General features: G+C 36.0%; 1 protein-coding gene across 1 annotated transcript in view; it reads left to right on the top strand.

Moving 5' to 3' along the window:
* BCAP29 (B cell receptor associated protein 29) overlaps nt 1-9,997 on the top strand; it is a 55,754-nt gene extending 45,757 nt beyond the window's left edge. Inside the window, exons 7-8 of the mRNA XM_051962059.1 lie at nt 6,696-6,796; nt 9,233-9,997. Coding sequence (XP_051818019.1) covers nt 6,696-6,796; nt 9,233-9,271 — 140 coding nt within the window. The 3' untranslated portion in view covers nt 9,272-9,997. The remainder of the gene's footprint in view (nt 1-6,695; nt 6,797-9,232) is intronic.
* The last annotated feature ends 6,558 nt before the right edge of the window (nt 9,998-16,555 follow it).

The following is a 16,555-nucleotide window of genomic DNA, read 5'->3' as shown; positions in this document are numbered from 1 at the left end:
AGATATAGATATACATACATATGGGAATTGTGTATTGTGGGAAAGAAAGCATCATATATATTTATAAACACACATACATTTATGTACATACATATATACATATCTTCTGGAAGAGTTCAAATGAAGCTTCATAGTAGTAAAACATTCTCATTTTAAGATAGTGAATGGAATGATGCATGGGAAAGGATTCAGGTTCCACAGTGAATTATAGCCAATTCACCTACCTTTTGGATCCTTGTTTTGTCTATTAGCTCAGGAAACCATAAATTAAGGGGTTTTGTTCTCCCATTCTAAAACACTGGCATCTCAACTCAAATGTTTGCCATTCATCGTGTCATTTCTTACTATCCTCCTCATTTCTAGTTCTGTAGTTTTTAATGAAGTTCATGACCATAAATTCTTCATAGTCTCTGCAATCTTTCTCTCAGATTCTCTGCCAATTGGTGAATATCACAAAATAGATTGCCTAGAAAAAAATGAATATTATTCCCCTGTAGGATAGTTAATTCAAGTCACTAAACATTATACACTTTCATTTTATAGATGTCTCCATATAGAGACATGGAAAAGTGTATAATATGTTCCCTTCTCTGAAAATTGACAGCCATTTTAAAAATATTCATATCTTTTCTAAATAAGCTTTTAGTGATATCTTCTCTTTCATATATCATCATAGTGTTCCCAAATATAATTCCCCCTATTTAAAAAAATAGTATTTTTTTAAAAGCAAGAGAAGAATCAGGACAACTGACAGGCACCTTGGAAAAAAGTCATAAAACATATGCAGTATTAAGAGTTAGGGATAACTTCTCATACCTCATCACCATATCCTTACTTAAACATTATAATTTTACTTCATCTACTTTGGTTTTTTGTTTTTGTTTGTTTGTTTTGTTTTGGTGCTTGATCATTCATTCCATTTATATTACTGTATTAGCTATGTGTTAATTTCTTGTTTCTGCTTATTTTCTCTACATAATAAAGATCTTGTCTATACTCTGTATTCTTCATCTAGTACAGTAGTATATCCATTACATCAGTTTACCATAATTTGTTTAACCACTCCCCAGTTGATAGGTATTTAGTTTGTTTCCAATTTTTTATTTTCACAAAAAATACTGCTATAATTATTTTGATGTGTATAGGGACATTCTTCTGATGTCTTTATGTTTTTGTGTAAACTTCAGTAATAACTTCAATAATTGAGTCTAGTTCAAAGAGTATGAACTTTTTAATCACACTATTTGTATGATTGCAAATTGCTTTCCAAAATGGTCATACCATTCCATAATTCCATTACTAATGTGCCTAAGATTCCATGATTCTTCCAAACTAATACCATTTTTTGTTACCTTTGCCAGTTTGCAGAATATGTAATGAAACCTCAATCTTGTTTGGCTTTGCATTTGATTTTAAGTGTTATGTGAATACTTTTTAATTCTTCTCTTGAGAACTGTTTTTTCCTATCTTTTGATTATCTTGAGAAATGGCCATTAGTCTTATTTATACTTATTATTTATAAACCTTGGGTACCAAACTCTTACTGGAAAAATTGTATATGGAGATTTTTTTCCTCCCATTTATCCTTTTTTATCCTAGTTATATTAATATGTCTGTATAAAAGTTCAGAATTTCAAGCAATCAAAATTTTCTGTTTTATCTTTTGTAGTTGCTTCTGTTTCTTGATTAAGAATATATCTGCCACCTACCTCTCAGACATATAAAATCTATTTCTTTTCTAATTGTTTTTCTTTTTTCCCCCTAATTGTTTTTCTAGAATTAGAAATATCCAATTAGATTGTATTGTGGAAATGTGATAGAATGTGTTGATCTAAGCCTATTATCTGCCAGACTATTTTTTATTCTTCCCAGCAATTTTTAATCAAATTAAGAAGTTTATCCTAGATAATTTATGTTTTCCACTTTAAACAAAGACTAGATTATTGAGTTCTATTGTTAGTGATTCTCCCTCATCTACTTTGTTCCATTGATCCATCTTTCTATTTATTTTTTTTTAACCAGCGCCAGATGGTTTTTGTGACTGCTGTTTTATACAGTTTGAGGTCTAGAATGCTATTTTCCTTCATCCCTACTTCTTTTCATCATTTCCTCAGATATTCTAGACCATATTTTTCCGAATTTCATTATTTTATCAAAAATTTCCCCTTGGTAATTTGATTAGTATAGCATTAAAATTGTAAATTAATTTGGGTCACATTGTCATTTTTATTGTATTGGCATGGTACAGTAGCCTTGAAATCTAAATACTCCTCTATTTCTTTATTTCTTTAAAGAGTACTTTTTAATTGAATTTATACAAACCTTTTCTGTGCTTTGATCAGTAGATCCCCAAATATTTTATGTACACTGCCATATATTGGAATAGAATTTCTCTATTGGCTTCTTATGTTTTATTATTATAAAAACATTGTTGATTTTTGACGTTTTGATGCAGCCAAAGAAGGCTGCAGATTGATGGCCCATAAGTAGATTTTATAGGGAAAGTTTAATCTCAGGGACATAACTGAGTTTTCTAACAGGGCATGGCAAGGTAAGACTGCTTGAGACCTCTACCTAGAGTGTGGGGGTCTCAAGAGTTTGACATAACTTGAATTTTAGACTGGACCACCTTCCCAAAGGGTAGGACCATGAAGCTAAACTGATTTCTGTCAGTGCCTACTGCCTCCTTGCCGCTCAGGGATCAATTCTTTAGTTTCTCCTGGTCCAAAACAATATTCAGAATCTCATCATGATTACACAGAATTCAAAGTCATGGTTTTATCAAATATGGTGATACAAATTTTTCAAAAAAAAAATAGTTTAGCTTTAACTTAATATTTATCCCTAATGGACAGCAATTAGCATTCCAGGCTAGATATGTTACTTTATAAATAAGTTAAAGGCTTACTGTAAATAATGTCTTCCATTTCCTGGTAGAACTTGAGTAATTTATCTCTAGTAAATAATTATAATGAAACATATATATAGTGAGCCAAACCTTCTCACTATGCAAACAATATCTTTCAGATTAGTCAGATGCTTGGAAGGATTATGAATCTGTTATCCTTTTTTTTTTTTTTTAACTATAATTGTAGCACTAATTCATTTGGCCTGGAAGGACTGATGTGCCTATCAAGTATCATTTTCTCAATAACTAGTTGGATCCAATTGATCTTATACTGTGTCTCTCAATCCCTACAAAACAAATCTCTAGCAAATCATATCATCTGTATTTTAGATGGAAAAATGAGATTTAAAAAAATTCAAGACTTCATCTTGGACCTTATCTAACTAATAACTTTATTTTTCCACACAATGCTGATTCTAAAATAATATGGCATATTTAAATTAAAAAGGAACAACTTTCATTGTCAAATAACAGGCCTGTATAATCCCTTATTCTCACAGAAGGTGGTTCCAGAAGTCAATAGAAGGAATCTGGGGGAAAGAGAAATTATGGTTTGCTTTTTTTCCCCACAAAGCAAGAGGCAGAGAAAAGCCTGGGAAATACTCCAAGAGCCTGTTAGACAATAACAGCCTCCCCTAATTGGAGAGAATTCAATAAGATGGTAATCATTAGGTTTATTTATATCTCCTGAAATTAAAGCAAAATGAGAAACACTAGTTCATATCCCCTGCTGAAGAAACTACAGACAAAAAGCATTTGCCTCCATTCCTTTTTTTTTACACTGTCCCTTGCCAAGAGTGACAAGAAAGTCAATGATATCAACCAACATCTCTTATGTTTCTATTTTACGCAAGATACTGTACATATCTCACCCACTCCAGGAGCTGGACAAATCCCTTAGCCACTGTTGGCCTCCCTGTGCTCCCCCAGGTAGTGAGGGTGCTAATAAGAGGTTCTCTAGGGTTGCTGTGAGGATCCACTGAGGTCATGGGAAAGGCCCTTGGTCCCGTACCCATCCCACTTGACAAAGCCTTCTTCCTCATCCCTTCTCCTCTTCCTGCCAGAAACCAGTTTTAAGTGTGAACGTAAACATCAGTGCTCACAGAAACCAGCCCAAACTAAGCCTGGGGTCTTGGATGTTCACTCCCCACAGCTGGGGGGAACTTCAGAAGCCAGACCCACTAGGGGAGAGCAGGGAATTCTGCTCCTGCAAGCTGGGTGGACTGTGGGAGGGATGGGGGGAGGGGTGGAGCAAGGCTGAGCCCTGGGAATCTGAGGCCCCTTCCTACTCTGGATGCAGCCCAAACACCACCCTCCCTGTAGAATTCTGCTGTAAATGCCTCCTGGGTGCCGCCCCTGGCCCCTCCTTCGTGGGCCTCCTGGTCTGCCTGCAGAGCGCTTTGTTTTTCTTTGCTGTTTATTCGGGAGTACTTGGAAGGGCTCTAGTTATGACATGGACCCTAGTTATTCTGTTAAGACCCAACTTGTAATCGGGAAGACCTAACCCCAGAATCTGATCCCGACCCTCTTAGCTATGTCACCAAATAACAAACTCTCCCAGCCTCAGTTACCTCCATAAAATGGGATAATAATGGTTATCTCTTTATGTGTCTCAATCAGGTAGCGCAGGGGCCTGGGTCAGGATGGCTTCTAGGGCACCCTAGCTGCACAGTTCCGGGCAAATCACTTACCCTTTCTTCCTCAGTTTACTCCTCTCTTAAGTGGGGATAATAATGATAACCACACTCACCTGTCAGGGTGGCTGTGAAGAGCAAGTGAAGAATCAATAACATGTTTAGCACACTGTTGGCACACAGTTTTATGAGTGTCCGTTATTAGCATCAGTAGTAAGGCCCTAGCTGGATTAGAGCGCTTTAAAGTTTGCAGAGCCAGCCCCGCAGTACAAACTGAATTTTTTCCAGAGGATCACAGGTTTCGATTGGGGGTAGGGTGCTGCAGAGATCACAGAGCCCAACCCCTCCATTGTAAGGCATGAAAATGGGCAGAAGGAGGGTCTCCTGGGAAATGGCAGGCAGACAGCAGATGGATTTTTAGTTGAGACAACCTCCTATGACCCCTCTGGGGTTTTGAGGCATAAGAGCTCCCAGGCCTGATCTTGAAGATTCTTCCACTCAAAGCACCTACTGTCAAGTGAAAGGGAGAAGGTGGCACGAATTCCAAAAAGGGTGAAGATGCACCGAAAGTTAAAACTGCCAGTGGGCCAGGTGGCACCAAGCCCTAGCCCTGGGCTCTGGAAGCCACCTCTCCAAGATGCAGACCCCAGGCACTGAAACCCACCTGCCCCAGTGACTTTCTGAACCTCATCAAGCCACTATATTCTATGGGCTTTTCTTGACCAGGGCCCTGAAGTGTCCTTTGACCATTCCTTCTCCAGGGATTAAGGCAAATTAACTGAGGTGAAGTAACTTGCCTAGGGTTGCACAAATAGGGAGTATCTTAAGGTCTTTCCAACTCCAGGCCCACCACTCTTTCCACTGAGCAATCTAGCTGCCTCACTTGACATGAAGTCGGCCCATATTAAATGCTAATTTACTGACTTTATAAGTAATATTTATGACTTTTGGTGATAGAAGGTGGCTAACATACAAAGTGAACCCATAACTCCATTTTGTCAAACAAGACCAATTTTCCTGTGAATTCTTTTTTCTGTGACTGCCTCAAAAAAATTATTTATGTAGACATTGTAACATGCATGAATTATATATGCCACTAGATTAACATTTGGAGTTTCTGAGTACATAATCTATAAAGTGTTTCTTACAAGTATTTCATAAGGGAAATGGTTTGAACATGAGCTTTTTTATTTTTCCACACCCACTTTGTTCCCATTCTCTTCCTCCACATGATTTGCATATGAAACAACTTCTGCCCTACAAAGTGTTGACTTGAAGTTTCCTCAGAGAGTTCTTGATTTCTGTCCAGGTCCACTGGCTTATTTCTGTTGATCTTCAGGAAATAAAGCTAAAATGTACTTAGGTTCCACAGTTAAGTATCAAAAGTACCACATAGATCCTTTATTAGACATCAGTATATAATAAATGTCAAGCAGCATGAAGTAGTTGCTAAAGATCTAGGTCTTGAGTCAGGAAAATCTGGGTTCTGGTCTTCCCCAACACCACTGTTACAGGAATCAGGAGCAAGTCCCTTAACCTCATGGTTCTCTTGGCCAGAGATTTTTGATCTCAGGATCCCATTATACTCTTTAAAATTACTGAGGACCCTACAAAGCTTTTGTTTATATGGGTTATATTTTATCGATATCATATTAGAAATAAAAAATGAGGCAGCTAAGTTGACGCAGTGGATAGAGAACTAGCCTTGAAGTCAGGAGGACTTGAGTTCAGATCTGGTCTCAATACTTAATACTTCCTAGTTGTGTGACTCTGGGCAAATCATTTAACCCCAATTGCCTCAGCCAAAAAAAAAAGAAGAAGAAGAAAGAAAGAAAAAAATGTTTTGATATTTTTTTTATTAAATTGACCTTAGAAACCTTCAGAAGTCCTTGAGCCACATTTTGAAAAACTGCTACCCTAAGACTATGAATAATTGACAAGATACAGTAAGGTTATTTATACATGGCCAGGACCCCATATCAATGAGATAATAAGTCTGGAAAACAAAGTGTAACTGAGTCTTTTGTTTTATGGAGATACAAGTTCTCAATCACTCTGTTCATTTAACAGTACTTAGTTGTTTTTTCTTCCTAAGAGATTTCTAGGAGCAAACCCTTCTCATCAGTTCTCTTCTGCCTTTTTCTTTTTACCAGCCCTTTCTAAGGCCCACAATGAAGTGACCTCAATGAAGAAGCAATCTGAGAGTCTTTCAAAGGAATATGACCGCCTTCTGAAAGAGCACACACAACTTCAGGTAAGCAAGTCCAGTCTTATGCCATTTGTTCTCCCCCGATCCAAGAACAGAGATTTAAACATTCTCTCCTAGACCCTTCACTAAACTAATAAAAAGGCCATCTTGAAACACTTTCTCCCAACTGAATAAATACTATAGATCTGAAAAATTCAAAGAGATAGTCAACTTTATGAATTTCAGGCTGTGTTAGATAACCAGAGATTAGAAATTTCAAAAAAGGAGAAAGTAATTTCTGTTGACAATCTGACTTGAATTGTTTGCCCAAAAGGATGAAAAAGGACATTTCATATTTATTTTCAGTACCCCACTTTCTCTCCAGATTTCTGAGAGTAAAGTTGCTATCCAAAGTGTAGGTACGACTTAAGTATTCTTTAGCCATCTGATTCCTGTGGCTCCTGTGGTTTTTCACAATATAAAATTTCACCAAACTTGTTCTCATTTAAATGTAATAGCCCTTTTTTTCAAATGTGACTTTGACTTTGGAATTTGTTGCCTGGACACTTGGTGAGGAACAGACTTGAAGACAATTGTTGTCAAGAGCCAAACTGTCACTGTGTCTTTTCAGTAGCGGCTTTCAAGTTTTGGTTTTTTTGTTGGGGTTTTTTTTTTTTTTTTAAGTGAAGCAATTTCTTTAACCTAGGGCCTTCTTCTTGTGAGGTCTTTCATTGCTGGTAGGCAAGCTAGGCCTTTCTTTGTTTTATGTTGCCCTGCCACTTTCCATAAAGTCACCCTGATGTTGGAGGTAGAGGAAACATAAAGACAAGATTTACAGGAAGGAACAAGTTTATTTACTGTAAATGAATCATAGTTGCTTTTTTTTTGTTTGTTTTGCTTTTCAGTCCCTTAGGATTTCCTCTTTCTGTTTTTATTGCTAGCACCAAGAAAATATGAAAAAAATAGCCTCTTCAAAATCTGCAGTTCTTTCTTTTTCCGTGTTTGTGTTTGCTTTCTAAAAGAATGGAAAGTGATCCGCTGACTTTCTAACTTTGGGCAGTACAGGTTCACACCCCCATGTGAAGTTGTACCAGCATTCAGAGTTCATTTTCAAAAACCAATCCAAAATGTAGACTTTGTTTTAAATGATTTGTGTTTCATTGGCACTTGGTATATATTTGTTGGTTTGATTGGGTCTTAAGGGACTATATCAAGATATAAAAGTTCAGCATTACTTCTTGCTGCACATTTTGAAACATGTCTCCATAGCTGAATGATCAATAAGCATTTATTAATTACCTATTCTTTGCCAATCTGTGAGTTGGATCAAAACAAATGTTTGTTGTAATTGGTCCTGAAAAACCCTGACACCCTATCTTAGCTTCTCCAGCTATGGACTACTCCTTTACCTCCAGAATGATGAGCATTTATTGAGTGCCTATGGTGTGCTAATTATTATGTAGATATTGCCTCAATTGTTCTTCCTAACAGTCCTGGAAGGTCTGTTATTGAAAATAATTGTAATTGAAAAAACTGAGGCAGAAGTTAAATGACTTGCCCAGAGTCACACAACTGAGTAAGTGTCTTAAGGCTGTATTTGAACTCTGGTCTTTCTGACTCTAGGCCAAGGATTCAGTCTAATGGGCCTTGTAGCCTCTGGAACTAGCTACTGAGATAGCCAGAAAGTAATCATCAAACACTTAATATGTGCCAGGCTGGAGATGCAGTTATAATCAAAAATATATTCCTGTCCTCAAAGTACTTTGGCAGAGAACCAGAAGCACTGCTAGGAAAGAAATGGGGAATAGATGATGTGGCCCATGCCTAAAGTGTAGACATTGCACCCCACGGTCCTACCCTCCCACCAGGAAATCCAACAAAGGGAGTAAGGGAGTCTGGTTGATAGAGGGATATTTCAAGGTGAAAAAACCCCAGGCCCTGATTTTCAGGACCAGAAGGACCACTTTAGAAATCTAAAAAATAAGTTTGCTCTTCTGGTGGATATAAGAGATTCAATTGATTAATCTTTCTGACTTATTAAGACACTACCCTAACAAGCAATTTGAGAGACAGAAGAAAGTCAACATTTCTCCCTCTCATCAACTTCTTTCCCTGGAAAAATTGTGATTGGGTTTGTAATAATGGCAGTCTTAAAAAAAAATGCCCTCTTTTCACTTAGAATAATAAAAACTGGATCAAAGTAATCAGTGATTAGAATTTTGAAATGAAATCTGACAGAATACTTTTTGTTTTGAAACACTTTTCCAAGTAAGATTTCTATATAATAAAATACTGTGAAAATTTTAACTTTTTTTTTCCAGAAAAAACACCAATAGTCAAATTTCATCTCTTTTTTGCTTAATACATATTCTCTAACACATTCTTCCAAAGGGTCAATCAAGAAATACAACAGTTTCAAAAGAAAGGGAAAATTCTCTTTTGATGATAAGACTGATTTTTCAATCTTTGGTGTGTGAACTCAGTTGTATTTTCTTTTTGCAGGAAATTTTAGCAAAGAGTGAAAAGAAAAAAGACCTCTGAAAGAAGATTTGGATGTGGCAAATTGATGCCATCTGTATTGAGATGGTGAATTGATTTAACAAGGTTGGCCTCTGTGGCCTTTAAAATGAAATGAAATTTTAAGAAACAATGCACTGTTCATCACTAGCCAATCATAGCTCTTGAATGCCATATATGTCTCCTGTGTTGCAATGGCGATGTCAATAATGTATGCTATATTTGGTTTTGTGTCAGATCTACTGTGAAATCTATACTCTAGCTCCTGCAGAGGGAAAAAAAGAAGCCTCTTAAGCACAATCATTACATAACAAACAAAAAAAAAGAACGAAAAGAAAGGAAAGGTATCAGACTATGGCTTCTATCATCTAACTGAATATTTAAGTTGTATAGGACTAGACTTGAAAAAACTGATGTCATATCAGTGAAGAAAAAAATACATTTAACTAAATTATTATTCCTATTGTAATTTAGAAATGGTACTTAGTATCAGGAAATGTTTTTCATAAGAAGAATAGGTACGGATGATCTTCATCAGCCATTATGTTTTTTATATGCTGGGATCTGAAAAAAAAATCTTATTAAAATGAGGCTGAGGTTATTTTTTTAAATTGTCATTGTGGGTCATATTCGCACATCAGCTATATTGACAGCTATGTTTTGCTCATTGGGTTTCTGCATGGACTTAGTTGTTTTTCTTAGAGATTTCAGTTATTAAAATATAATTAATAAAAATGTTGGCTTCTCAAAGTCTTTCTGTGGTGTTTTACATATGGGTCTGGTCTTTGTTGTTAACTACAGTGGCACCGAATCTGCTATTTTCAATAGCATAATTCTTCGAGGAGAGAATATAATTCAACCCACAATAACTGTCCTGGTTTCCCAGGACACAATTATTACACAACTATACTTCAAATATATGTTTACTGTACATCAGCATTTACAGACTTTCTGAGTAGTTTTTAAATCCCAAAAGCTAAATATAAAGCACTATTTTTCCAATAGAATCTTTTATTGAGCATTTCCTTTAGAAGTGTGTATGGATTGTTTTATCATCTTAATAAAATACTTTTTTTAGGTATGGATTCTAATGTCTTCATGAAAGTATAGCCTTATCTTTCTATAAAAGAAAAATGAAAAATAAAAACATGAAAAAGAGAGGGAATAACATATTTTTTGTTTCAGGAGCATTTATTTTTTTTTTTTAATTTTAAAAATGAAATAAAATGAGCAAATGCACTGGCATTTTTTCAGATAAAAATCCAACAGATAGTGCTAGGAAATAGAAATGTAGAAGACATTTAACAGAGATGAGTAATAGGACCAGACCCATATGGACTGACAGTACCACAAATAACAAGGAAAGGAAATACTGAAAAGGGAAAGAACAGAATGAAATGACAACGCAGAGAGCAGGCGAAGAAATATCAGTGTGACATCTACATAAGCAAATATATTATCAAGAATTTGATGTCCTCTCTTGCTAGTTAAAAATCAAATCTAATAGTAGCCATTCATAAAATAAATGCAATAAAAAAATTAAACATTCTTATCCTTTTCTGTTTATTTAAATGTACTTCCTATTTTTATATGAAATTTTAAAATATTTTTAAATAATTTACATTTTTACATATTTAACTCAGTAAACATTAATGGCAAGCTATGTGCAAAACCCTACATCAGAAGATTCAGAGATACAACTAACAATCACATCTCTTAGATATAAGTTCATAAAAAATACAAACTGCTATGAGCCTTTAGAATAGAGAGAGCTCACTTGAAGTGTGGGAAGGATTGGAGTACAAAAAAGATTCCACAGAGCAAGTTTGATTTGTAGTAAAAACCTTGATAATTACCGAGAAAGCCATAATCTTTTATATGTTATCAAACTGATATTTTTTTTTTTTTTTTTCAGGTATTTCCATCCCACCAAGTAGTCAGGTTAAAATGATAAATCTTTTTTTCTGTATTGTCCTTTCTCACCTTTTCAGAACTATACATCTCTAGTTTAATATCCTACCCTTACTTTATAAGTGATAGATACTTGGTGTAATTTTCAAAGATCCCATGGGAAAAGATAGTGCTTTTAAAGTACTTTATGTATATAATCATTTTGTGTGTCCTACCTTTACATGATATGATTTGTATATTGGGTATTATGAGATCACAAAATTTTGAATTTGGAAGGACTCTTTGAGATTCTCTAATCCAGTCCTTAATTTTATTATTACTTGAGGGCTCAAACCGAGGTCCAAAATGGTGAAATAATTTTCCCAAGACTACACACACAGTTAATTTATAAAAGAACCTTGACTAGAATTCAAATTCTTCAAACTCAATCTAGTATTCTTTCCCCTACCTCCCTTTCCTATCCTAGGTACAAGCAACTAGTATGTTCTAGGCACTTGAAGCAAAGATGTAGAGAATGAAACAGTATCTACCCCCAAGGAGCTTTTTATTCCCACAAATGGATGATTTAAACATATCGTCTGCAGAAATTTCTGCACTAAGCACTGGAGATAGAGTCCCTCTCTCTCGAGTGGCTTACATTGTAATAGTCAAGGACAGCTTAAATGGAAAATGAATAGACACAAATATAAGGCAAAGTAAATACAAGGTAGCCCAAGAATAAGACATTGCCATTAGGGAGACTGGGAAAGGCTTCATGCCAAAAGCGTTGCATAAGGCTGTCTTAAAGAAAAAAGACTCCATTTGGCAGAGGTGAGAAGGAATGGCATTGCAGGCAGGCAGGGTGACCAGCACAAAGGCATGGCAGCAAATGGTGCCGTGGGAAGAACAAAGAAAGCCAGTTTGGTTGGCTCTTGAAAGCATTGTTCCACGTTCCTTTACGTTTGCCATTTGGTGGCATTAATTAAAGCACCAAAACATACCTCATCAATCTCCTTCCATGATTATTACTCAGGTCTGATTAACAAAAATGCTTGGTTTGACCTTCTAGTAATATAAATCTGTAAGTTCTGGTTTCATATTACTCAGCCTTAATTATTTTACTAACTTTGGCAGAACCAAAGCCACCCCAGGACCTTTGGGCTTTTTGTTAGTCACCCACAGCCTGACCCCTTAGAGAGGACCTATTAATTCAAAATCCCAATATAGAGGGTCTTTTTCTGAGGGAAAAGAAAAAGTTATGTATACATTTTCGAGACAAAAAGCATCGCCACCTCCTGTTTTTTTTTTTTTTCCTTTTTGCAATCCCTTTTAATTCTCTGCTTTTGCTAAATCAGGACTGCGATTACAAATTCATCCCACTGAGTCTTTGTATGTTACATTCTCTTTTAGCCCTACTGTTGTTAGGCAGCTAGAAGCTCACCCTATGCACCCACCCATGAGAAGTGGACTCCTCCCAGGAGGATGACAACTAGAAGTTTTCATTGAATGTTATGTTAAGGATATGTTAAGCACCTACCAGGTGCCAGGAACTGTGCTAACTGCTTCACAAGTATTATCTCCTGATGATTTATTATTCTCCTTTGATTTGTTAACAGTTAATGTTGTAAACCAATTGTTGTAGAAATTATGACATCTGTTTTTCTCACAGTCACACATGCACACAGATTCATAAAAAGATTAATAATTAGGATAGTCCAGTACCCATGACAGCCCCTGACTCAGAGTAGTCTTATAACAAATGTTTCTTGACTATTAGGGGAAACTTATTTCTTCCATAAATGTTTCTTTTGATCAACCTTTTCCCTAAACGAGTGCATAGGGCAATTACTTGACCCATTCTTCTTGACTAGGAACCTCAATGGGTTTAATTGGTCTCTTTCCAAGATTATTTTTCCTCAGAATCAAATCTGTTATCAAGGGCTTTCAGAAACTAGATTCTGGATAGTTTGATTTCCTGGTATACTACTTGTTCTCAATGACTTCTGGAGCACCTTTTGACTCTGTGGAGCACTTCCTGGAACAATTCCCTAGGAATTTTTATTGACCAGGCTCGGGATTGTGGCTTTCAGTATTTATTATACCCACAGTGACACATCAAGTGTTATACCAACTGCCAACATACAAAGCATAAAGCACTTTCTAATCCCCATATATGCCCTCAGATAACACCTTTATAGTCCTAGGTTTAGCTAAATCAAATGGCACAGGCAGAAGTTACAAAGGAACATCACAGGTTCACTTTCTGTTAACATAGATTGACATAGTGGAAACTGATACAGTTTAAAGCTTTAGTATAATGAACTTTGTTCTCCTTTTTTCAACTTGGACTAGCCCAAAAATATATGTCCAATAAATAGCATATTCTCTTGCTCTCAAAAAAGGGAAAGCAGTTCAAACAATCTGGCACTTCTAAAAATGCACATTTACCCAAAGACAAAGGGGGGAAAATTGGCAGCAAGAGCAGCTTTTGTCAGGCTTCTTTGCCAGCTCCAAAAATTCTGGGTCTCTCAGTCTAGCTGTAATTGTTTGTTAACCTCAGAAGCCTTGAGAAGACTTAGTGGGTAGAATATTGGGTCTGGAAGCCTGAAGATCTAAGAACAAATCCAGCCTGAAACACTTAATTGTGTGACTCTGGAAAAGATTTTTGTTTGCCTCAGTTTCCCCAACTGTAAAATGCACCTATCTTTCAAGATCTTTGTGAAATTCAGATGAGATAATATTTGTAAAGCATTTAGCAGGATTCCTGGCATGTAATAGGTATTATGTAAATACTTATCTCCTCCCCCCTCAGCCCGATTTTACATTGGAGTATTCCATCTTACATGTCTTCTCCACCTCATTTGTACATCAGCCTGATTTTTGGGATAGTCATCTTGCTTCCATCTTCAAGGCAAATGAAAAAGAACATTCTGCAGGATTATATGAGCACAGATGGGTTTGGAGGTAAATTGAGGAATAGTGGAGATTTGAAAAAGTGGATCTTATCCTTCTTTCTTCCCTCTGCTTCTTAAAAAAAAAAAAAACTATCTCTAGGACCATTATACCTTCTTTTCTGTGTAAGGAGAACAAACTGCAAGGGCCTGTGATGTGATTAATTACCCCCATTACTTGTGTCTAATATGTTCTAAATATAGTTAAGGGTAAACCAGTTTAAACTATTCACACTACTTTTGGCATAGTATAGTAAGGTGCCAACCTTGGAGTTCAGAAGAGCTGCTTTGGAGTTCTGCTGCTGAAGCACTAATTGTGTGACTTGAGGTAGGTCTCCCTAAGTTGAAAAATCAAAATCATGATAGAGTTTAAATACCCAAAAAAATCAGTTCTGGATCATTTGAATTCATAAATCTGAATCATCACTCTTTCAAAAAAAAAAAAACTAAAGACAGGGTTATCAATCATCTGAAGTAATTCAGAAGGCTCAAAGCTTACCCTTCCCCCAAACAGCTCTACCTTTCATTTAGCAAGGATTTAATTTTTTATGATAGCCAGAGACTTAATTCTAGTTGCTGGGAAGGAACTCAAAGTCTAGAAAATACATAGCCTCAGGAGAAAGAAATTTGTGACCAAAGATGAACTAGAGACCATTACTGATCACAAAATAGAAAATTTTGATTACATCAAATTAAAAAGCCTTTGTACAAATAAAACTAATGCAAACAAGATTAGAAGGGAAGCAACAAACTGGGAAAACATTTTCACAGTTAAAGGTTCTGATAAAGGCCTCATTTCCAAAATATATAGAGAACTGACTCAAATTTATAAGAAATCAAGCCATTCTCCAATTGATAAATGGTCAAAGGATATGAACAGACAATTTTCAGAGGATGAAATTGAAACTTACCACTCATATGAAAGAGTGTTCCAAATCATTATTGATCAGAGAAATGCAAATTAAGACAACTCTGAGATACCACTACACACCTGTCAGATTGGCTAAGATGACAGGAAAAAATAATGATGAATGTTGGAGGGGATGCGGGAAAACTGGGACACTAATGCATTGTTGGTGGAGTTGTGAACGAATCCAACCATTCTGGAGAGCAATCTGGAATTATGCCCAAAAAGTTATCAAATTGTGCATACCCTTTGCATACCCTTTGATCCAGCAGTGTTTCTATTGGGCTTATATCCCAAAGAAATACTAAAGAAGGGAAAGGGACCTGTATGTGCCCAAATGTTTGTAGCAGCCTTATTTGTAGTGGCTAGAAGCTGGAAAATGAAAGGATGTCCATCAATTGGAGAATGGTTGAGTAAATTGTGGTATATGAATGTTATGGAATATTATTGTTCTGTAAGAAATGACCAGCAGGATACATACAGAGAGGACTGGCGAGACTTACATGAACTGATGCTGAGTGAAATGAGCAGAACCAGGAGATCATTATACACTTCGACAACGATATTGTATGAGGACATATTTTGATGGAAGTGGATTTCTTTGACAAAGAGACCTAACTGAGTTTCAATTGATAAATGACAGACAAAAGCAGCTACACCCAAAGAAAGAACCCTGGGAAACGAATGTGAACTATCTGCATTTTTGTTTTTCTTCCCGGGTTATTTATACCTTCTGAATCCAATTCTCCCTATGCAACAAGAGAACTGTTCGGTTCTGCAAACATATATTGTATCTAGGATATACTGCAATATATCCAACATATAAAGGACTGCTTGCCATCTAGGGGAGGGGGTGGAGGGAGGGAGGGAAAAAAAAATCGGAACAGAAACGAGTGTCAATATAAAGTAATTATTAAATAAAAATTTTAAAAAAAAAAAAGAGAATATCCTCTAGGCTAAAAAAAAAAAAAAAAAGAAAATACATAGCCTCTTCCCACCTGGAATTTAGAGTCTAATGGAGAAATGAAAAAAGTCAGATAGCACAATATCACGTAAGTACATTAGAAATATCCCTCTTCCCTCTCAAAAAAAAAAAATTGTGAGGTTTGACAGGAAAAATTATTACATAACTGAGAAAATTCAAGGGAGGGCTTCAAGGAGGAGGTAGCACTTGAAGACTTAAGAGAATAAAAAGGAATTAAATGGTAAAGGTATGGAGTCATAAAAGTGCAGATCATGTCCAATTTGCTTTAGGATTAGAGTGCCCACAGAAGAATAGTATATAGTAAAGGTGAGCAGGCAGAGTGATGGCAGCTTGTGGAAAGCATCAAGTATCAGATGAAAGGGTATGATCTTCACTCAGTGGGCATAGAGATCACAGTAGAATAACCAAATTTTAAAGGCACTAGGGAACCATTATTATTTTTTTTTTAAACATAAGAGTAGCATGAACAGATTATATTTAATGATTGATATAAAAACTTCCACTGTGGAATTTCTACCCCTTTAACTTAAAACCCTCAAAATACAAATGCTACTGGGAGCATTATAATACAGAAA

The sequence above is a fragment of the Antechinus flavipes genome, chromosome 5 (assembly GCF_016432865.1).
Source record: "Antechinus flavipes isolate AdamAnt ecotype Samford, QLD, Australia chromosome 5, AdamAnt_v2, whole genome shotgun sequence".
NCBI lineage: Eukaryota > Metazoa > Chordata > Mammalia > Dasyuromorphia > Dasyuridae > Antechinus > Antechinus flavipes.
This window is presented reverse-complemented; position numbering and strand designations above follow the sequence as displayed.